Genomic DNA, 24,291 nt, shown 5'->3' with positions numbered 1-24,291 from the left:
GTCAAATAGGTAAAAAAAAATACACATCCTCATTTTGTTTGTATTTGAACAAAATATTTTCTTTATTCTGCAAGAGAACTGAATATGGCTCCACTGATAAATGTACATTAGTTCAGCTCAAACAAATGTCGACCTACAACCAACAAACTGTTGCAACCAATACGAGAAAGTAAAGTGAACTGTGATTGGCAAAAACATTTGAAAGACAGAATACCAAGAGGAGCCGCTAGCCGCTCTGGCAGAAAGTAACACTGAGAAAGCGGCCGATTACAGTGAGTCAGACAGCGTCCACACACATCAATGCGTCTTTTAAATGAGGTTAAAGTCATTCAAATGAAACCAGGCAGTTACTCGAGATCAAATTCTGTAAACTACACAGATATTTGCACCAACAATAGCAAACTGCTTTGGCATAACATGAAGGGGTGATCATACCTAATGGTTAAAAAGCATCATTGTTTACCACAGTTTAAGATATTTGCTCCCATTGTTGCAATACAACCTGGAATAATAACATTGGGAAAATGAGGACAAACTTATTCCAAGCTTAATGTCATCAAAGCACAAAGTGTGTAAAAGGCTCCTCTCTCAGTATTACGCTGCTATGGCATTAAACAACTGACACCAAAAGAACTGCAGCGTGTTTCAGCTGCAAGCGGCGATGTTAAACTTGTTATATTAAATTCAGATCTGAACACACCATAAACAGACAAATAACAGTTGTTTTTTTTCAAAGACATCTTATTTACCATTTTTCTTTTATACACAAAAAACAACAGTCAAGAGTACCAAATAGGCATGCTGGATCTGTACGTATGTCAAAAAGGGTACGTGGGGAAACGAGGCTTATACACTTTAAAAAAACATTTTTAACCTTTTTTTCAAGTTAGTTTATTTTAAAAGTCCTTTTATTTTCATATAGATATATATGAAGTTGTTTCTCCTCGAAGCTGTGCTGGGTACTGTGATCAGATGAGCAGTGGTAAGAAACAACACAACTCCAACCTGCTGAGAATCACAAACCCGTTCAAACCTGGCTGCAAATAAAACTTTGCAGAAACTGCTCGAGGGCGACTAGTAGTAGAAGAAGTAGTATTTGTAGTAACGGAAAGTACTATTTCGGTAGTAAAGGAACAACAGACAGTTGCTAGTTTTAACAGTCCTCGGGTGGTGGTGAGCATAAACACCGTCACAGAAAGGTAACCGTAGGCTTATTGTACCTTTCCGTTCCAGAGACTGCACCTTTGTTTGGACCCAAATGTTCCTTTATTTTCTTAGAGGTGAACCTAAGCCTTTTTTCTGTATTTATTTGAGTTTTCCAATGTGTAAACTCAACCAAACAGTCCAATTTTGGTTTTCCCCACTAACGCTGAACTTCTTTCTTCCTGTCCTTTAGTACTACGAGGGAAACCCAGCCCATTTTAAACAAAAAACCCATCTGCACTGTGGGAGTGGATGCACCTGAGGCTGAACATGCGCTCCTCCGCCAAGAAGCCCTGGCTGACAGGAAAGGGGATATTGCATGTTGTGGAGGAGTGAGACGCGAAGGAGAAGCCGTCCTGCAGAAACCTCAAATGTGTAAGTGTTTGGTGCCTCCGACTGAAAACAACCAACGCTTTAAAGAGTTGATACAAAGATTGTTGGCCCTCTGTGCAGCGAGTTACTGTTGGAGGGTGACGTTTTTTTCAAAATACACATCCAATTACCTTTGATGCCTCTTTGGAAGTATAAATATTACACATAAAATGCAGAAGTTTGTCTTTTTTTAGATCTGTGTCAAATGAACAAAGCCCCCAAAGTTCCCAAAAATGTATATATATTCTAAATTTATACTTTTTTTTTTGTTAAAAAAAAAATCACTCATCCATTTAAAGGGAACTTTATGTGAAGACTCTCCAAAACACTTGAGATTTTTGCAGGACATGTTCAACGGATGTAGAAAAGTTTTAAATCTAAAGTCCAGCTTTGGCCATCAGGAAAGTTGAGACTTTTTGTAGTTTTCTGTGAAAATGAAAACTGCACACACACACACTGAGGAGTGCAGATCCAGTTACATGGGATTGATTCTACATCAGGACATCATTGAACAAGGACTTTAAAGACAGATCCTGTTTAAACTCTAAACAATTGAACAGATCAACCAACAATCCTAGCTAGCTGTACGGGACACTCATTCACAGAACAGTTTTATCTTCTGAGTTGTGAAAATATCAAGGCAATGGAGAGTAAAAAAAAAAAAAACCCCATCACTGATACATCCATTTCCAATGATCAACAACTGAAATCTTTGGTCTTAATGTTTTGGGGGAAAATGAAAACAGTCAAAGAACAGCAACTACGACTCAAAGCAAAAACCTTAAAGTGTGACATCTTTTAGCTTTGTGTAAATGTGACTCGTGATGCTCACGCAGACATCACAGGTTAATATTAAAAAGTCTTATTATATTGTGTGCAATTTCAGACAAGCCCTCTGTGGAGGAAAAGATCCGAACATCTCTGAGAAGTTTCAAAAAGCGCCCCCTGCCCTCCTAAAGTAGCTCTGCGTTTGCCTGTAACCAACACTGTACATCTGTCATAAAACTCTGAAAACCTCGGCCTGCTCACTGTGAAACCAAGGGGGACTTCTTTATAAATGTATTTTATACAAAGACATTCAATAGTGAACAATGCAATATAGTTCAAGTAATAAAGTTGGGGATGTTTTGGCGGCCCCTGTTCGGAAAGAAAAACCTGAAACCTTCGGACTGGGGGGTGATGGGGGGGGGGGAACTCAACATCCATTTGGTGATGACGCTTTGACTAGGCTACAGGAAGCAATGAAGGACACGCCTCTCGGAGGGAGGACAGAAGTCAAAGACGTGGGGCTATAGCTTAATCGGCTGAGAGTGATTGACGTTTCGTTGCAGAAATAACCCTGATTTATTAGTGAATGTTCTTGTAAATCGCTAGTTTTGTTGTGTGATCGTTTCTACAGTAAACTTGAAACACCTGAGGGTTGGTGACCAGAAAACGTTGTGGAGACCTCAAACGTCTGCCAAATGGAACAGCACCTTGAGGGGGGGGGGGGAGGACCGCTGTGGACCCGGACTGATCCTATTTGTACATTCAAGATCAAATCGGTAAGTCTTGCAAGTTCAAATTTGGTCAAACGGTCCCCTTCCCTGTATGAACGTGACGTTTGGGCCCTGGCATAGACGGCAAGCTGGATCCAATTTGACCTTTTTTCCCCTCACAAACAAAACAATCCTCCGGTTTCCTGCATTGCTGCGACGTCCAATGACAATTGGCTTTTACTTGGTTATGCTAAATGCCCACAGCATTAATTTGAACAGATATCAGACAAACGTCTTTAAACATAACTGAGGATGTTTTTTTTAAACTTTATCGATATGCCAACAGATTCACTGAGGATAACAGGAAGCAGTTTTCAATTGTCTTTTGAGCTCATGTCAAATTGGATAAAGTGCCGCCGGCATTAGGACACCCAGAACTAATTTGAGATGGCTTATTATCAATGGCTTCCAGGTCCAGGAAAGCTGGAGTCATCTCCCTAATGTGAGCAGAGGGCGTCTGGGCCTAGAACGGTAGTGACCCTGAACCGGGGTGAGTACAACCATTGTATCGTTCATCAGGCAGCAACTCAAAACAATGGCCCTCTTCCTTCAACCTGATTCACTCCTTCAGTCATAACTGTGTGTGTGGCTTGTACCGCAAAAAGCGATGCTGAGGGCAGAGCTGCACTGTGGGAAAAAAACAAACCATTTATTACTGCTGCTGTCAGCTCTGAACAAGGTCAAGATATGATCTGCCCTCCTTGCCTTCGCTTTCCATCCTTTGAACAGCTGCAGATTATGAGACGGGCCTCGTTACAACAGCCTGGAACACTGAATTTCTCATTTCTAGGTAGAATAGAGTGCAACTTGTCTTTTTATAGTCTTGGACAGAAAATGCTTCCACTGGTTCAGAGTTCAGATGAAGCAGTGGGACAGAAGTACCTTTGATTATCTGACCGGCGTGCGCCGCTCCCCCAAGTCTTTTCTTCTAAAGCCTCTGTCTACCCGCTTTACGCTTATTTGTGATGGTTTTTAACCCGTGGTTGTTATATTCCGCTTTCTTTCACTCTTTTTTTTCAAACCACACATAAAATGGGTTTCAGGTCTCCCTTCATGCTTTTAGAGGGATGAAACGTTACCTTTGAGTCTGGTTTAAGTGTAGCACCATTTGTGACCTCAGCACTCATCACGACAAATTCTGGGAAATAAAATAAAAAAGTAGCTTACATCAGCAGTCTGACAGCGTCAAAGGACTAAATTGAGCACGTATAACTATTGGCAATAAATCAATGTGGTTACTAAATTTGTTTGTTCATAAAAGGAGTAAATGAGGCAATACTATGTGATCAGCCAATGCACCATTTGATGCAGGCCAGCCCTCAGCCTCCAATAAAGTGGGACACCTGGTGGTGGAAAGTGTTGTACAGGTCCAGTGTTTGGCTTAGCGTCAAACACGTTAAGAAAAGAAGACAGCTGAGGCATTAGAAGAATACCGAACCAGGAGACTGTTACGTTGTGACTGCAAGAGATCAATTAGTCTAAGGAAAAAGGATCACAGCCTCACTGTGATTCACACGCAAGATGGGGGGGGAAAAAAATCCTCAGGACAAAGACTCGTTTCACTTGCCAATTATCTTTCCATTGGCAGACTGGCTACTTTATTGAAGAATCATCTGGACTTTTCACCTACAAGGAGAAAGCTAGGTGAGCAAATCACAGAGCAGGGTACAGAGTGCCGAGGTCACATCTGGAACTCGTTTAAGTGCTTCATACTCCATCTGTATTTACAGAAGGCCTTGGCGTATGTTTCCGTACCATTTGGTTTTCCAAAAAGGCTATTTGGTGCACGAGCATGTGGCCCAAAACTCGGTTTTATGTGTGGTCTCAAACACACCATTCATTTCCCTCCATTCACAAAAAAAAGAAAGAAAACGTAACACACACCAGCTGACTCTGTGCCCCCCCCCCCCTTCCCCTCCACACCAACTTTGGTCTCTGGTTCTGTTCCGTGACGTTGCCATTTAGACATTGGCAAAAAAGAAAATATATAAAGAAAGAAAAACCAAGTGTCAGCTAAGCAAAAATAATACGAAATAAAAAACCTCTACAGTTTAAAAGCAAGCCTTTGTTTTTAGACTAGAAAACTGTTTTGTGTCACCCCCTAAACTCTTGAGCAGCAGTCTACTTGGAGGAACACTTCATAAAATGAGTGTCCGTTGTCGCGTTATGCTACATTATTTTAGCTTTTTGTACGGAAAGGACAGACCCTTGACATCATCTCCTCTTGCATTTACCCCAACAAAGTTACGATCAACCAAAGGAAACAAGGAAAAAGGGTTTGATATTATCATCTGAGGTGCAAACAGAAAAGGAACCAAAAAAACATCTGGGAATGTTTTGTCTTCGTCGTCTTTCGCGTGTTTATTGGAGTTTCCCATAAAAGGTCTGAGCTGGAGTTTGGGTAGCAGCGGGGTCAATCTGAAACTCTTAAGTGTCCTACTCCGTTTCCTTCAGTCGCTTTTTTTTTCACATTCACAAACATTTAAAACTTCCTTGTGCAAATCAAGCAGTCTTTAGAAAGAATGCCCTCCGAAATAGTTCTTGTAAAAATATATAACTCCAAGGTGGCTGACGTGTGTGTTGCAGCTAGTGTTTCTATCTTTGTCGGGTCTGGTGTTGGGGTCGCTTTGCATTTCAACCAGTACCCCCCCCCCCCCCCCCCGCGGGTTGGTTTGTTGTCCGTGTGGGTTCATCTGCGTCCGGAGGGCATCTGTGCGTAGACGGGGTAAGCGAGGCGCACGTTGAGCGAGTCGTTGTGCTGCACCAGGGAGGCCTGGCGGTAGTGGAGCACCAGGTCCTTCAGGCTGCTGTACAGGTTGTACGGTTCAGCGAAGCCGAAGCCGCGCGGCGTGCTGTAGATCATGCAGTGCTTCACCTCACCTTCGACCCTGAGGACAGAGACAAGACGGGTTCAATCATTTCAGACCACATAAATCAGCGCTTGTTCTCTCCAGTGCTTCAGTACTATTCTTATAGCCTGTGGCTCCTCAATCGGCCGAATATAACCAGGCACTCCTGCCACAAATTATTTTATACACGTTTCATCAGTGTGGATTTCATTTAGTAAAACAGCTTTGTTGGTGCATTGTCTAAAACCATTTGTTCTAATAGTGTTATTTGGTGTTTATATATATTGATTCCAATTGGGTCTTAACTCAACGTCCTTTATTAAATACAGTCAAGTGCGGTTACTTCTGCTATCCAACACTAGTAACTGAGTGTCACGGTTACAAAGAAGAATCCATACATGTCTCTTGAAGGTTGACAACAAAGGAACAAACATCTGTATAATATGTGAACCTCTATAGTCTAAGTGTAATGTCACCTCTACGAAAGAGGAAAAAGTGCTGCACTTCTCAGGTCTGGTGTGTACTCACATTACAGAGCAGGCGTAGCAGCCCTTTTTGCTGCTCTCCCGGATGAGAAACGCTCCGTCCGGCTTCCCGGTGAGCAGATCCTTCGCCTCATCCCTGTTCAAGTCCCCCACGAACCAGCTCTTCTCATCGTAGTGAGGCAAGTTTTCATCCTCCTCGCTCACAAAGTAGCCTCTGCACAACACACACACACACACACACGGTGAACGGGGAGGACTTCATTCAACTTTAAACAGGAGAATGCAACGGCTAACGACAGGAAGAAAGAGTCAAAGTGAAGACTCACTCGTCAGTGTTTTCATTCTTGATTCCCAGCCAGTCGTTGATTCGTTTTTGGCGAACTCCTTTGTGATTGAGCCACCTATATACACACAGAGAGAGAGAGAGAGAGAGAGAGAGAGAGAGATTATTACTAATGGGATTCATTTTAAAGCACTTCTTACAGTGGCAGCATCACAATGCCGTGAGACTGAATACATATTGCGAGCCTCAGACAGATGTCGTCACGTAGGAAAGGCTCTGGTGAAATGCAGTGAGTCTCTGGGAGAACCAGACCTTCAGCGACACAAAGCACACATTTCTAATCCAGCAGCAGTTGTTTTTTATGCCGTTGGACTGAAATGTGGTCTGTGTGATACTAAATGGTGTTGTACTTTACTTTTAACGAGTCAAGATGTGTCAGGAAACGCAGGTCTGATGCTGGTGCGAATGACATTCGTGTTGTTTACCAACCACCTTTATGGGACTCTTAGTATTCCTCTCAGCCAAACCACTTGATTTATGAAGTGACAAACGCTGCCTCGAGCTATAGCTTCCACTAGGGTCATGATTCATCAGTTTGCCGAGGCGCCGGCCTGCTGTAGTAGCAGCTCTGTACTCACACTAGATACTGGTCCCTGATCTTGCGGAGCTGTATGAGGTCAGGCTTCAGGCTGTTCATCTTCTTATCGGTCTCCCGGTTGTCCATGGCTTGCGTCTTCAGGTCCTGCTCCAGCCGCACCTTGCTGTCGTGGATCTCGCCGAGCCGCGACTTGAGCTTCTCGTAGTTCATCATGATCCTCTCGATCTCCTTGTCATTGCCCTCGCGGCGGAAGCGCTCGATGTAGTCCTTGCTGTAGCGCTCCTGCGTGTGGCACTGCTCCTTGAAGATCTTTATGGTCTCGTTGAAGGCTTCGATGGCGGTCCGCTTCATCTGGATCTCCTGGAGGGGCGAGAGAAGGGAAGTGAGCGGACTTCCTGTTAAGAACGGCAAAAAAAACCCCACTAACACGGGGGTGGGGGATTACCTGCGACGTCTTTGTGTACTCTTCGTACAGTCCGTCGTACTCTTTGCTCTTCTCCTGGTACTGATTGTGGTATTCCTGAAGCTGTTTCCCCACAGCGTCAATATTGTCCTCCTTGACCAGCTGGTCCTGAGGGGTAGAAATGAGAGCCAACGTTGGAGAGTGAGCGGCGCACAGAAGAAAAGCACATGTGACACCTCTACCCCCCCGTTCTGATTAGGCTTGTTAATTAACCACCCACGACGCCCTGGCAGCACGAGCGCTAGGAGATTACGCGCTTTAAGTAATGTCTCGCCCGGCAACCGAGGGCAGCGAGGGAATAAATGCAACGACTGCCCTTTGACACCGCGGCTGTGTGCAATTATTTAGGGAGCGTGGCACGGGGGGGGGCGGCGGGTGGAGGTCTTGCTGCAGTTCGGAGTGGCAGCAAGACCCGTACCAGAGGGGTTAAAGAGTCCTCAACAACAAGATATAACACTGAATACATTTCTGATTTAGTTTTTGTAATCCCGTTTAGAAAAATATTAGTATCACCAGAGAGATATCCAAACAGTAGCTGACAAAGCCTGACAGATGGGTGCAGTACTCCGAAAAAAAACTGCACAGCAATTATTTCACAACCCACATGGTTGTGGTGCATGCGTGCGTACCTGCTGGAAGCGGGAGATGGGGTACATGAGTTTGACGTCCAGCTTGGTGTTGTACTGAGCCAGAGACTCGTGTCTGTAGTGGTTGATGAGCTCCACGACCGAGCTGAACGTCAGCGGGTCGGAGAAGCCGTACTTCGCGTCCCGATGGTAGATCTTTATCAGCTTGTTGTTTCCCCCTTTCCTGGAAGAAAAGTGTGTGTGTGCAAGAACATGAGCACACGCCGATAACGTATTCAAACATTTATAGATGAGAAACGCATGCCCAAACGGTCGCCTTTAATATTCAGGCTCACTTTGCCCCCTCAAGCGATTTGCTCCAAATCACTGGGATGCTGCATAAGCAAAACCCCTCTCAACACATGATTTCCCCCAATCTGCAGTTAACAAGAGGGATGGCTGCACAAATGTGGAGCGGGAGAGGTAATCTTCCGCTCCTTTCCAGCCTCCGTGAATCCCCTTTATTAAAGTAAAGCCATACCTCAGCGTGAGTGTGTAGTCGCCCTGCATCTTGGTGGAAGCATCCCGAACCAGAAAGGTCCCGTCCGGCATGTCTCTGAGCTTATCATTCACCTCCTCCCTGGGGACAAAACCAACAGGAAAAAGAAGAATTGAGTTTGGGTCGGTGGAGTGATCTGTGCACACATGGATTGCATTTGAAAAGTCTGCCTCTAATTATGAGTGGCAGGTGACGAGGACTCTTCCCCCCAGCCATTCGCCTCAGAGTAACAGACTGGTCGCAGCCAACAGCATCTCTGCTGTGTGCGTGTAAAGGAGACCGGTGGCAGACTGGCTGTCTGCTCTGCTGGTGCGGTTATTGTCCAAGCATGTGTGGATTGTGGCTGGGAGCTAAACTGCACTTTAAGGCAGTGACAAAAGGCCAAGACGTTCAAACTCAGCACTTTTACAAACGATGCACTAGATCTTCTTATACTGGATTTGACATTATATATGGTGATGATGATTTTGAAAGCCAAGAATTTGAGCATAAAACTATGAATATTATAGCTTTAATTGATAATGATCTGTGGCTAGACTCTACTCAGTCCCTGTGTGTGCGTTACCTGGATATGTCCCCCCAGTACCACTCGGCCTGCTGCAGAGAGCCTCCCGCTCCTCCGTCCTTGGTGCTGTTGCTGCTGCCCCCTCCCAACCCCACCGAGCAGGACTGCTGTGGCTTTGCCGGCTTCGGAGGAAGAGCTGGAGGAGAGAAAGAGACAACGTGTTTCTGGTATGCACAAAAACGCACCGTGCAACTAGCTGTAGAAAAGCACAACAAACTATAGGTCAACGACCCATCCATGACCGACGGAGGGGAAGCCAAGCATCGCTACTCAAGTTAATACTCTGCCTGCGTTTCATTACTTTGCAGCTCGGTGCGACAAATCACACCAGAAGGGGCCAGAAGACGTCTTGCATTCATCCCCAAACGTGCACGTATACTTGCATGCAAATTATAACTAAGCAGCTGTTTTTACATCTCCACACAAATGCAGAAGTGGTGCCGTTGGTGGAAGTGTCCCTATTAATCACACAGGCCAACAGTGGAATGACAAGCACGGCCCATACATCATCCCTGTAATTATTCTGTCATAAACCACATGCAGCACACAGGACCCCCCCCCCCTTCCACCCAGACAAGCCTACATTACATTTAGCTGACGCTTTTACCCAAAGCAACTTACAATCAGTGCATTTCAACCATAGAGATACAAACTCAGAAACAAGAGAGGGCCATTTTCGTCAAATTGAAGTGCTACAGTTTGTTAATGTTTAGTTAAGGTATACTCTGGTGAGGGTTTACTTAAGGTATACTCTGAAGAGGTGAGTCTTGAGTTTTCGGCGGAAGTTGTAAAGCTTCTCTGCCTGACATTTTAGGTCCCAAGTTAACCACCTGAGAGTCTGCATAACTATGACCTTCATTTAAAAAGAAGGCCTCAGTCATGCAGACTAAAATATACAATTGCTTATGTTACTGGCTATGTTCACTTATTAAATAGACAGTGAATAATCTGTGTGTGTGTTTTGAATTGCATCCTTGTTATACTGTGTAGCCTATTAAAAGGCGTTTACAAGAGTACCTGTTGGCCGTGTCTGTTTTTTTCAGAGTTAATCCAACAATCCACATAATCCAAAGTGCATGTTGCCAGCAGTGGTTTAAAAGTCTGAAGGTAAATTCTGCCGGACTGCTAACAGCTAACTAGGACGGTTTAAAGAAAGGTTGTCGTTACAGAACCAAGCAAAAAAAAAAAAGATTTTTCTGCCAAACCGGAAGCTGGCCTGAGTATGACCCATAGTACCAACACACACATCAAGGTTTTAAGAAGTTTCTGGGCACATCTGGATACAGTTTAAGGAACAGCAGTGTAATTACTGGAGGGCTCCTAAATCTGTTTGGATGTGCATGCGCTCACACACACACACACACACACACACACAGAGGACCGACAGTGACAGCGTCCTTTAAAAGAGGGAAAGTCCGCTGATGAATGTTCCCTGAAATGCCACCAGAGGCGCATCCCGCAACACTCAGGCGTCACAAATTACCCTCACATGGACAACAGAGTCGGATATGGGGAATTCCCACAATGCATGGGGAGAGATGAAAAATGCTGCATAAATTATACCCAAATTGTCATGGTGTTATTGATATGCCAAAAACTGAAAAATACAGCTGCTTCTTCTCTGTGTGCAATGTTGTTTTGTTACACTTTAAAGACCAACTTAAAATGATTCGACACAAAAGGAAATAGACTAAATCCTTACGATCCTGCTATCTTATAAGAGTGGGATTTCAGTTACTATGGGATATTGTGCATTATGTGCAGGGAGAAAGTCTCAATTTCAAAAAGAACAGCTCAATTAACAGTTTCTATTAGTAGAAAAAAGATCAAGAGTAGATGAGTTCCAACTCAAAGGATAGGAAGTCAACTTCATATTACATTTTGAAGAATGGGGTTAAAATGCTCTAAGTAAAACGCTTTGTATGTGTGTACTGCACCCTACAGCGTAGAGTATCAAAGGACAGTAAGTGGATCCTTTGCCATATTTATCAACATTTACTTTTATAAGGCTTAATTAATGAATCAATAAAAAAATTGCATCTGAAATTTCCTGAAGTAGTTTGAGCAACATTTGAAAATAAAATAGCTAAACAGTATAAAAATACATAGGTTAAACCAGCAGTGAAATCCTTTGTTGCAAAGCTTGAAGCCTTACATCCAGCAGCGTCACCTCTGCAGCAGCAACACCAGTGAAACGCCTGCTCATCACACATCTGTCCTGCACAAAACAAGTCAAACTTGCTCATGACAACCATCCTGCTAAAGAGGACAGAATCCGAAAAGATGAGAACTTACACAACTGCATTGTTCCAAGTCTAGAAACGATAATTAAATAACCATCTGTCACAACTACTGCATACAATTCTAAGAGAGCATGAGGGATGGTGAACAAAGGCGACCATGAGCGCAGCCTCCTTCCTCACCCCCCCTCCCCCCACTCCTCCCCCTCCACCAAACAAAGAAGCAGCACTCAGCTACACGCACACACAGCGATACCCTACATGCAGGCAGAAAGCCACAGCTCTCCTGAACAATTAATGTCAGCACACACACACACACACACACACACAGACACACACACAATCTCTTCTCTTCCCACAACTTTACCTGTGGACAAAGTGAAGAGCTGCAGGTGGTGTGTGTGTTTACAGTTCACCTTCTTGAAAAAAAACACCTCGTATAGAGATGCTTTGAGCGCTACAAGTTTTTAAATTGCACAGAATCCAGTAGCAAAGCAAACTCAATACCAGAGAAACAATGAACACAAATGCACGCACATGTGCACACACATACAGCATAGGTTTTAAGGAAAGTGCTGCAGAAGAATCAAAGAGGAAAATATGAAAAAGTGATAAACTAGTCAACATTGCAAATGAATGTAGACAGATTGAACGGGAAAATTGACATATGAGAAAGAAAGCCAAGTCAACCAACATCAGCAACAAAAGAGCAACGAGAAAAATAAAATGCACCAAAAGATCAAACTGGTCTCTTAGCCTACCGTCCTCTATCATCGCACTCCCCGTTAGCTGCATGCTGTCATTCGTCTCTCAGCTGATTCCCTCCTCCTCTCTCTGTGCTCCTTTCTCTCTTGCACTCACTGTCTGTGTGTTCCTCTCTCTCCTCCTCCTCTACCGCCTCCTCCTCCTCCTCCTCCTCCTCTACCTCCGCCTCCTGCTGTCTGCACAGTCAGACTGAAGAAAAGAGCAGCGCGAGGCTGATCCTAAAAGACACGCAGACCAATCCCTGCATCGAGGGCCCGCCCCCTCAGCCAATCCGGACACAGCGAGGGGGGCGTGCCTTGCGAGAGAAAGAAAGAAAGGCCGAGAGGAGGGGGCGGAGTTCTCCAGTGATGCATCTATTCCTCCTGCAACACACGCGCTCACACGCACAGCAGGTCGTCTCCTTTTAAACTCAATGTGCACTTATAAGTGTCATTTCCACACAAAGCGAATATCTTCTTGACAAATCAACACACATTGTGCATTTACACCAATTTAATTATGATGTCTAAAGAGACATCTCCACGACGACTGAACAAAGGAAGGCCGTGTGACACGGTGGAAAGTTCCTAAAGATGACTGGATGATTGGACAAACTATAGCCATGCAGATCTTAATTTGGCATGTTTGTTTATGTTCAGATTAGGATCCTGACCTAAGGGCTCTAAATCACTGAAATATGGACAGTTTAAGGGCAGTAAGGCGAGCGATGCGTCTCTAATTGACTAGATGTCAATCTCACCCTACAAATGGTGATTACGTCATTAGCATTAGAGGCTTTGGTAGCTCCGCTGTGGATGCCGTTTATGTCACGAGCACTCTATGCTCCTCATTTTAAACCAGGTGCCAGTTTCTGCTCAAAGAATGAACTTAAAAATCGATGTTGCCACTTAAACTATACTCAAATCAGTTACTCTGCCACAGGAGCATATCTGTTGGATTTTAATCACTTTTACCTGATTAAATTGAAAAACCTGTTTCTCTTCACGCATGTAGATAAATCCATTGTAATCTGATCATTGTTGCAGGGCAAGTTAATAGATCATGATATTTCCAGTCAATTTTATCCCATAAATATCAGAACAGGGCAGATTTGAGCAAATGATAATTTGAAACTATTTAAATTGATTATAAACGTTTTAAAAAGTGGCAGATTTGTCCAATTCAATCATTTATACCAAGCATCTCTACGGCTTGTTATGTTGTCAAAGTAACTGTCCTGTTGTAGGTGAATAATAATAATGCATAAAGACTTAATAAATCATCAATTTCCCCAAAAACTAATTAGAGCCATGATGTAAACGTGTTGGTTTCTGTGCTGAGGAGTTGTGAATAGAAACAACCTGGTAGGATGTGGAACTGGGAAGTCATGCGCAGTAATAATATCTCTGGGATTTTTGATCGAAACACCGACTGCTTATTTCCACGTGCGCACACACAGCATCGCCACAGGAAACCGTTGACGCTTGTCGGCTATTCCCCGTACGTCTCTTCCTCCCATGTCGTTTTCCTCCTACGTGTTTCACACCTTCTCTTTATCCGTCTCTCTTACCAAGTCTTTAGATTCCATGTCAGTAACGTCAAAACAAAGACACACTGGGCGTGCATTGAGGCGCAGACCCGAGAGGCTCATTCAGGCAAAAGGTGACACAAAGATTCCTAGAATGCAATACAAAACCGTGCAGGTGTGATCTAGACGTAAAAGTACATCTTCAATGTTTGTGGACTACATCACTCACTCATGGGATTTAAACATTACTCTTTGTCAACCATAACAATGACCCTATGCGTGAATAAATGAATGAGTCGCTCTGGGTGCTATATAAGCAAAGGTCCGGGTGAATTACCAGTGTGTTGCATTCACATCAGACGCATTGGGACAAGGAGCACTGTCCATCTACTGTAGCTCCAACACAATATCTGTCAAGCGGGGACAGAAAGACTGAGAAAACGCCAGAAAGGGGGAGTAATAAACAATGAATGGCCCTCCCGTTCAGTCGGGAGGCACAAAAACAAGACAAGAAGTTCAACTTAAAATGAGCAGGAAAGAGGAACATGGTCCTCTAGTCCACTTCAATCCCACAACAACAAAGCGCTTCAGGTTTCACCAACACAAAACACAGCTGTAAATGTAACTTTACAAGATGGGAAATTACCACCCTGCATGTAGTTTGCATTACTCTAATTAATTGTAATGCTTTGTTTATTTTGTATGCATCGTGCCTAAAATGGGACACAATGATGCACTTTATGCTGTTTGCATAGTATACAGTAAATCTCAATAGATAAATGGGTGGAGAGAAAGAAGTGTGTGTGTGTGTGTGGGGGGGGCACCTCCTGGAAACGTCCCACATCTGCGCCATGATCCATTCAGCGCACGGAGGGGAGAAAGGAGAGGGGGGATGGAGTCAAATGACACTGGCACACAATGAATGAATGAATGAATGAGGGGAGAACCGAATGTAACGTATTCAAATCTGCATGACAGTTTGCTGGAGAGGCGCACACGCATACGTGCACGTCAGTAATGGTTGGAATGATTATGGAATGCTCGGGACCTTTTATTCCCGGTTCCTTTGCTCTCTGAGCCACCCCCCCCCCCCGGACACAGCTCATTTCGGGATGATCGGGATATTGCCGTTGCCATTAGATGTAGTAGTAACGTTAATAGAAAGGCAATGTGAAATTACACATTTAGGCAGGTTGCAAAAAAGCAGCGTTTTTTATAGCGTTTCAATCCACAATAATTGTGGGGCTGCCATCTTTGTCATTTACTTATCCTTTCCGGGTCTATGCAAGCGGTCCGAGGTGGACACCGAACCACCTTAGTGGACGGACTACATGGGACAGGTGTCTCCAAAATTAGTCTTCAGGTGCAGCTTGTCAAAGCAAACAGAAACATATCAATTTACAAGAACGCATTATTGCTCCTGTGGGGGAAGCGGAGACCAACAAACTGGTTCAAACGGGTTTAAAACTCAAGTGATTTGTACCGCAAACTGCCATTTAGGTGAAATTTAAAGAAAATGACGCCAAATCGTTTTTTTCCATTTCAAGCTCAAGTTACCTTCCATCCACTAACTTACGGCAACACAAAATATTATACGAGGCTAATGTCAAAACTGCAAAAAAAACACCAAGATAAACGAACAGAAACCCAGGTCGGCACGGTGAGCACCGACTGCGCTCAGGATGCAACGTTACGCTTCAAAACTTTCCGACGATCTGAGCGGGCTGCGAACACAACGCGGGGCCGGTGCCCGGTCCCAGCTCGCGGGTCCACGACCGGCTTCTGGCGCCACAGGCCTGCCTACCTGGCGGCTGGTCCATCTCCAGATAGAATATCAGCTCGGTGGAGTAGGGCATCACCACGTCCCTCCAGTCGCCCTCCTCGCCGGTTTGTTCCGTCGTCCAAACGGTGTTATACATTGCTTTCGTGTGGCTTAACCTGACACTCGTTTCTTCACAAGAAAGAAAAGGAAAAAAAAACGCACAAAATGCGAACGAGTAGCAAAAAAACGACGTATTAAAAACTAATAAGATACATCTATATCTACTTAGACGTGTTATATCTGAATTCCTGCTTCAGACTGGAATAAATAGATGAACGGTGTACAAAACGCACTAACGATAATAACTTGGGGCTCTTCATGGAGGCCCTCTATATGTGTAAATGTACACATATATAAAAGCGACCTTTAAACGGTGGAAAGTAGATGCCAGCTCTACATTTCAGTCCCCTCGCTTCTTCCACCGCTGGGGTCGCAGACTTGCTGGCTTCATTTTAAGAAGTGCACTGACTGGAGGAGGCTGGCTGAGGCTGACAACGACTGGGATGAACCACTGCACCCCAGCACGCGGGGGGTGGACGTCTCACTTCTCTAAGTGTGATGCACAAAAACGAAATACAAACAGATCCCTGTTGTGATGGATATTGTTGAACTGTGCCAAGCAGTAAACATTAGTCTTACCCAAGCTATTCATTCCACTCACACAATCTGTCAGTCTTATATAAATACAACACCCCCTCCCCCCTCCATTGGTTACTCTCTTTCCCAGGCCTGAAGTGACAGAGCCTCTCTGCGCAAACTCAGGAGCTGAATTTGAAAGCCAATAGGGAAATTACTTCAGCCTCTCAAGAGCAAGTTACAAATTCGGTGGTTTTCCAGTCAGAGCTTTACCTTCCTAGTGCCTGACTCTATGTCACTGCAAACTACTGGCTGCAGCCACAGGTTATCCCATTATTTTACACATTAGACATTTGTTTCTACAAAGCAAACCTGAAGGTTTTTACGTTCATGAATGTGCTAATGCAACCATACAACCAAACCAAGAATTAATGGATCCCATTCACAAGTGTGTGTGTGAATCCAAAAGCCTAACATGTCTTAGTCCTCTGTGCAATAGAACGAAGCAATCAATAAGCCATGAACGAACAGATGCGCACACACACGCACATAGTTTATTTGACTCAATCCAAGTCAAATTAGACCATCTTGCAGAGCATCAAAAGTAAAATAATTTGCTGACAAAAATAGTCCAATATATGCATTGTTTCCTTTTGGTTGAGTAACATGTGCTACACATCACAGTGCACAGCTGGAAATTTAGGAAATTACAGACCCTTTAAAAAAAAATGGAACAATACATGTGTAAGTTGTTCCATAGGAACCAATGGAAAGTGTTTACAAAATAATTTAAATAATGCAAACATGTTTTGATGTTGTATTTGCAAATGTAATGCCTTAGAGACTAGACAAATGAATCCACGGTTTCAGCAGCAATAACATGCAAAGCAAGAATGGCGGAATACACAATGTTATAGATTTTTTATGCCATGGTGAAACTACTTCAAGCTACTGAATCCCAAAGAAAACCTTAAAAAAATATAGAATCACTACAATGTGGTTTTGATCATGCCTAGTGGCAAAAACAGTAAAAAGAGACGATCACGCGATAGTAAACTTTCTTACAAAAGTGCCGCTGGTGTCCTATCTCCACTGCAATGATGTGTAGTTCGTTTGTTCAGTGTGCTTGTTTAACTCCAGGTGAGGAAAATTATGTTTACAACATGAACAAAGCTCCCTACAGTGAGATAAGTAGTTCTAAAAAAATGATATGGAAGCTTAAACACACGCCTAGGGAAGTTAGAGAGGTGCAAACATATATTTAGGAATCCTATAATACCGGGATTACTACACACATCAGAGCACACACCTGCTGAAAGGGATATTATGCATTTACAGGATTGTAGGTCAATGTATGAGAGGGGATGCTGCAGTATTGTATGTAGGGCCTATACAGACTCAAAAAGCTGGATATAATAATGGCGAGAACGGGAGGACATATCATTCTTTGAAATTAGTTGGCGCTTTCCTGATATATGGCTCTTCAATTTGAAGCTGCTATGCTGCCTCCAGTGTCCTGCTAGCCTCCATTTGGGTCGAGAGGGTTTTAAATTCGGTCTAATAATCCAATGACCTTTTCATAGGTCTCCGTTTTTTAAATGCATGTTGGCTTGTCGGTTGGTTTTCCAGGGGTCTTTTTTTGGAGGAGTTACATATTCCTTTTTCTTTCTGTATGAGCATATTCTGGGATGTTCTGCATTTGTGAACCAAATTCAATGTACCAAGTTTGTTTAAGCTGATTAACTCATTTGTTTAGGTTAAATCTGGTAAAAAATAAAATGAACCAAGAGCACCAGAAGAACACTTTTAGGAATAAAAAAAAAAGAACAATGGCATCATCGTAGTGAATTGCCCCAAAAGCACCCAGTGGAGACCCAGACTGTCCCAGACCCCCAGTCCTCCACATGGTAATCTCCTGTTAACAGCCTAATATCAATACAATATATTCTGATGGGGGCTGCTGCCACCAGTAATTACAGCGGCTCTGTCTTTCTGCCTGGTGTCCTACTTCAGGGAGCCACAATGTATGAAAGGTCTGCTCCCCAATCTGCCATCCATCCATACTAGCCTCCCCTTTTCATTCACCCACACATCCATCCGACCGACCGTCCATCCACCCACCTAGACCGTCTTCTTTCCTCCTCACTCAAGAGATGAAGGAGGAGGGACAAGGAAGGATGGATGAGGAGAAAAGGGGGTTATCTGGCCTAAATATACTGTATAAAAAGAAATAAAGAAAATAGAGGGGAGCTGTACAATATCAGTGTATGAAATCTATAACACACAAAGACACATCGCAATTGTGTGTGTGTGAGTGTGGTTGATTCACAGATGGCTCGTGCCGGACACACAGCCCAAAGCTCCTCTCTGTCAAGTGTGTCAAACAGGTTTAATTGCTGCTGCTGCCGCCACTAAGTGTGTGTGTGTGTGTGTGTGTGTGTGTGTGTGTGTGGCTGGGCAGATGGATCCCTAACAATGACACAGGAACTGACTCTGCCCCTCATCATACAAAAGAGTAAAAGAGAGGAAGAAGGAGGGGCGGACAGAGGGAGCAGGACGATGGGAACAGCCGTGTTAATCTGGCTTGTCCCCGGCCATCAGCACCCTGCTCCCCATTTAACCTCCCAACAATAGAGCCGAGTGGCATCGAGTGGCCCATTTGCATAGCGTATGCATGATAACATATGAAGCGACCCCTCCCACAACGCCAAAATAAAACTTAGAATTCTAATTATGCACGCTTCCATTTTTTTCACATGTCCATTAAGGGGTTTTAGCTGAATTTCGACTATGCACATTAAAAAAAGTAAAGAAATCCAGAAATGAACAAAAAACGGCCAAATGTGAAAACATTTTAAGCGTGGATGAAATGGACATTTTAGAAAGGCATTGGGGCAAAAGAAGAAGAAGAAAAAAATACAGGAACGCATGCCAAAGTTGAGTAACTCAGCTGTGTCTTTATTTGTGTACTGCTGTAACTGCTCCGTAACCCCACCAAAACATGTTTCTAAATCCATGATGAGCCGGACGTAAGCTCAAGTTCACTCAAAATAAATAAAAAAAATCCTTGCAAGCTTCCAGTCTTTATGCTGGGATGACCACATACCGACTTCACACAGGCATTCAATTTACATCCATCTTGTGTTCTGTAGCTCTCAAAACAACAGCAAATGAGCATATATATCAAAACATATGAAATAATACCCGTAAACTACTCAGCAGAATGGTTATCAAGTCAGATGCGACACCAGCTGGTTAAAGGTTCCCACATCCATAATTTAGCAACCAGGAAGGGAACCATTGTTCAGGTGCACAACCAACTACTCTGGAGCCTTGGATATGTATATTCTACTGATAATACTTGAAACTGAATGGCGCAACTGAACCCATCTGCATGCAGGAATGAGAAAAGGAAGCTCAGGTGAGCTCTTGGGAGTCAGGTGTTGTTTCTGTTGCCATAGAGACGAAAATATCCATTGAGTCGCTAACATAGTCTCCTTTAAGGGGCTCTAAGTACAAACGAAGGCCATGTCTGCAAGAATATTCAACCTAGTAGCACAAATTCATGCAAACAGGGTTTTCCTTTAACTCATAAAGACATTTCAAAACCCAAAGCAACATGTGGTTCAACCTCTCGTTTGTATTTCTTCCATACAAGATGGCACTTTGCACTTAAGATGTTCCACGTTGTTTAACATCAGACATTTTGCTTATGCTTGCTCCCACACTTTATTATGACTAGTAAGGTTATGCTGAGGGATGATTGATGACAGTTCATCGCTGCACAATGTCATCAAATAGAGATTATTTGTTGACAGTCATGTGTGTACAAGTAGTCCATAATCAAGCTCAATAATTGATCATCTTTCCTAAAATGTAACACAACGTTAACTACTCAGCAGAATGGTTCATACATTTGAACTGACCCACCTGCTTGTCTATCACGATTTTGTCTATCTGTCTGTCTCAGTGGAACATGTAGTTCAGTAAACTGTGAGGTAATCGGTCAGATATTATGTGCGTTTGTGTGTCAGTGTGCACAGATGGTTGTGTTCCTCTTATGTTGTGCATTATCTATTTGTTCATGTGTAAAGCACGTTTAGGGTCACACGCCACCTGCGCCCCAAGCAACTGCTTTCCAAAACTACACCAGAACACAATGTAATTTTCTTGCAGCACAGAATATAATCATTTAACTCTAACGCCTTTTTTTAGCAGCTGTTGTTCTTTTCTAAATCGCAAAGCTAGACGCCACGAGCAGGGCGACACGCGCTGACTCTGCTGAGTTGAGACAGCGTGACCCTCCGACACCTGTGAACCACCAGATCTGATCTGATTGAATGCGTGTGTGAAGGAAGGGGAGATGTGAATGCTTTGTATATGCTTTCCTGTGTCATCATCTAGTTCCACCGTTTGGTGCAGAATAACTAGAGTCCTGACCTTTAACCCATCAAATACTATATGGAGGAGGAAATATGAAGCTTTCGTGGATGAATGGATTGAAAGCATGAAATAAAGACAGAGGCTGAGCAATAAAACCATCTAAATTATTCTATGATAACATCTATTGTGATAGAATGAGGAAATCTGTATTAAATGCATTTGTTATTTAGACCTTTTTTTCCCTCTACTCACATAAACCCTAGAAAACCAGGTGATTCTTCTCCATCGCTACTGTCAGGGCTCTAAAACGGGTTTCTCTAAAGTAGCTTGCTGCACGGATAACAAGACGTGTTGTATATACTGTAAATAATATAATCAGCCCTCATGGACCTAATCCCCTCTGATGATGGATCAATTGTGTATCATAAATACTGAGGTTTCCTTTGGGTTTGGTCCTTCGGAGAACTCTCTAACACCACACTTCTATCAATGTCTTGTCCTTGAAGAATGTAAAAGGAAAAAAAGCATTGCTTTTATAATCATCATAACTATTAAATCATTTAATACTATATATATTATATATATATAAATACATTTACAAATAATAGTTACTGACATTGACATCTCCAAGTGGAAAGCAGGAAAAACAGTTTTACCCCCCTTGCATCCTTAATGTTATCATACAACATCACTGTAGTGTAACAAAGCAAAATACCTGCATACTTTTCTTTTATTTCCTGCTAGTCTTTGTGTTGCGAGAAGAGCACGTCAACACTTTGACTTAAGCGGCGATAGGGAATTGAGCACTATGAGCAATATTTTACTTGTGCTACTCTATCTGACTTAAAGAAATGGCGTTCTTGCTCCACAGCTCTGTGTCATCAAACGGGCACATGTGCACTTTTCAGTGGTGTGTTTTATAGGTTTAATTGGTCCCCTGTGTGGGCAGCTCTCTGTGCGACGTTGTGTGTGTGCGTGCGCTGTAATAAAGCAGCGATTCAGACAGAGACACAATAGCGTTGTATATCTCCCTGACACGTCCCCCAGTGTCAGTGAGTCACTACTGTACAATCTATCAGCCACTGAGCGTGCGGTTCAACGCTCTCTCTCTTTTTCCCCCCCTTTTCCTTTTAAAAAGGAAGAGCCTTCAGACTGAGCATTTTGCTGCCACGGGGTGTATCAGAGGCTGCTGACTTGGAGAGAAGGGGGGGGGGGGTGGTGGAGGGTGGAGGGAGGAGAGATCCTCATCTCCACGGCGATGCTGGAGAAGCAGAGAGAGGACGCCAGGAAGAGAAGAAGGAGCGAGTAGGAGTCCCATTTGTCCCTGAAGTTCTGATCGGGACACGTTTGTAACATGCAAATAACAGCCCATAAATACACAAGTGTGTGTGTGTGAGTGTGCGTGGGGGGGGGGGGGGGGGGGGGGGAGTTTGAGTGTACAGCAATGATGAGGCTGCGGTTTGCTCAATGCCTGCTCTATTTCTGTGCTTATTATCCATGGCCCTCAGCGCTTTTCATATTTTGTCTGCCGCTGTAATAACTAGAGTGGAAAGTGCAATTTAACTGTAGACACAAATAGGCTGCTAAACATAGACATCGGTGAAGTGGGGTCTTGGAGAGCCCACACACACACACACACACACACACACAGACACTAAAAGCAGTTACGTAACATGGCGCGGCACTTTTGTATATATTATGAATAAGCGGTTTTTGGGATGGTGCAGGGACGTACACACAGTCATCTGTCACACCCCCGCTCCAATTATCGTTTAAACGCACAGCGTGACCCAACCGTCACCCCTTTCTTCCTGTGTTGTTCGGAACATTGGATTTTCTGTTAATACCCACAACACTCAAGCCATAGAAACTCGGAGCCGTCATCGTGACAGACAGCCGGCCGTTGGTCAAGATCCCAACGTTTCCAACACATCATGCTCAATTTTGGGGTAGATGTGTTGGAAAAGACGCACAAAATATCTGGAATAATTATATTTGATACGATGGTACACCAAGGGGAGTGCTGCAAGTGTTGCCTCCATGACAGCTGGAGTTCAGGGTTACACATGTGCTGTCTCTGTGTGTGTGTGTGTGTGTGTGTGTGTGCTCTTGTATTTCTAACTTTGTGAAGTTGAAAAGCCATGTGTGGACCGGTAAACTAAGGTACATGTTGTATGTTAGAAGCAATCCTACTATTTAATAGTATTAATAATAATGTGTTTTGTGAAACATAATTTCTTTCTTGAACTTGCGTGACCGGTTTTCTAACGTTGACAAAATGATAAGAAAAATTCACCGTGGTAACAATAATTATGTGTCCTTGTGCTCACAGGAGAACAACCTTGAATCAGATAATAGTTACTTGTTAACTTGTTCCTGTAAAAACCCTGATTTCAGAACAAAGAAGCCCCCCCCCCCTGCTGAGTACATTTCTTCTGAGTGAATGAACACCTCCGGGGGGAAAGGCGAGGCTTAAATATCAAAACTGCGCCGTAGTTCACATCACACAGGCGGGTTTGATCAAGCCTTTTGAAGCATGGCCACCTCCGCTGGATGCTGCACATTGGATTAACTGAGCTGAACCGACTGAGCACACTGTTGCATGCGCGCTCCGACTCCAGCGCACCGATTAGCGTCGCCGTCTCAAACTTTCCAGCCAGGAGAATTCAGCGAGGAGCTCGCCCTTCCTCCTTATCCCTCCTGATCCTTCCTCTGTCCAACGGAGCGCTGGACTCATTGCTATGCGGGGTGAAATCGGTTGCTATCGACTGATCCCTTCCACCTGTGCAAACTCCGCTTGTCTCACACTGCAGGCAGACAGGCAGAAGGAAAGTCTTGCAGTGACTAAAAGGATTTATATCAATTATTGAAAACACCCTGCTGAGAAGCTCGAGTTTGTGTCTTTGCAGTCTACTGTAAAGCGGCCGGTTTTAAGTATTACCATACATGAGCCATAATGCGTTTGAGATAACCACTTTCTCCAATGAAGGCTGACGTTAGATCAGAAACCCCACAGGAGCTTTTAGAGCGGCAACCCATTTGTGATCGGAGAGGGTCGGTGCGTCGAGTCACTGGGGTTTGGATGGGGAATACAAAAGGAATTTACATAATACAGCCCGATGATGCGTAATTATTTCTCAACTGGGAAATCCGAAAGAATACGTAATAGTATAATGCGCGAGGGCAAGATGAACAAAAATCAATAACAAAATCAATCTCAACATGGGGACTCCATGAATGATCCTTTGCTCATTGGTACCGTTTTATAACAGAAAGACATTCTGGAACAGTTGGATGTTGCCAAGGGAAGGGTTATTGGATCAGGAGCAAAAGTAAAAGGACTTGGTGAGGCTTTTATTTAAATGACCAAAAAAAACAAACAACTTTAGCCTGAGGCCATGATGTACGATTGACTTAATTTCTTAACTTAAATCCCATTCAGCCAGGCGTTCAGAATGGTCACGTGGGAGATAATTCCAGGATCAGGAGTTCAAGTAACAGGATTGGCTGAAGGTAG

General features: G+C 43.7%; 1 protein-coding gene across 6 annotated transcripts in view; it reads right to left on the bottom strand.

The window, feature by feature from the left end:
* Positions 1 to 822: 822 nt before the first annotated feature.
* Positions 823 to 24,291, bottom strand: part of pik3r3b (phosphoinositide-3-kinase, regulatory subunit 3b (gamma)) — a 131,812-nt gene continuing 108,343 nt past the window's right edge. For 4 of the 6 annotated variants that reach the window (XM_062563627.1, XM_062563628.1, XM_037470247.2 and 1 more), the window contains 8 exons: positions 9,482 to 9,617; positions 8,899 to 8,997; positions 8,421 to 8,601; positions 7,774 to 7,899; positions 7,369 to 7,688; positions 6,774 to 6,848; positions 6,491 to 6,661; positions 823 to 6,001 (listed from right to left, as the gene is read on the bottom strand). In XM_062563627.1, coding sequence (XP_062419611.1) covers positions 5,803 to 6,001; positions 6,491 to 6,661; positions 6,774 to 6,848; positions 7,369 to 7,688; positions 7,774 to 7,899; positions 8,421 to 8,601; positions 8,899 to 8,997; positions 9,482 to 9,617 — 1,307 coding nt within the window. In that variant the 3' untranslated portion in view covers positions 823 to 5,802. Of the gene's footprint in view, positions 6,002 to 6,490; positions 6,662 to 6,773; positions 6,849 to 7,368; positions 7,689 to 7,773; positions 7,900 to 8,420; positions 8,602 to 8,898; positions 8,998 to 9,481; positions 9,618 to 12,482; positions 12,633 to 15,797; positions 16,445 to 24,291 lie in introns of those variants that run through there. The other 2 variants (XM_037470249.2, XM_037470250.2) reach the window with 2 other exon arrangements.

The sequence above is a fragment of the Pungitius pungitius genome, chromosome 7 (genome assembly GCF_949316345.1).
Source record: "Pungitius pungitius chromosome 7, fPunPun2.1, whole genome shotgun sequence".
Taxonomy (NCBI): Eukaryota; Metazoa; Chordata; class Actinopteri; order Perciformes; family Gasterosteidae; genus Pungitius; species Pungitius pungitius.
Note: the sequence above shows the minus strand (reverse complement) of the source record. Positions and strands in the feature narration are given on the sequence as shown.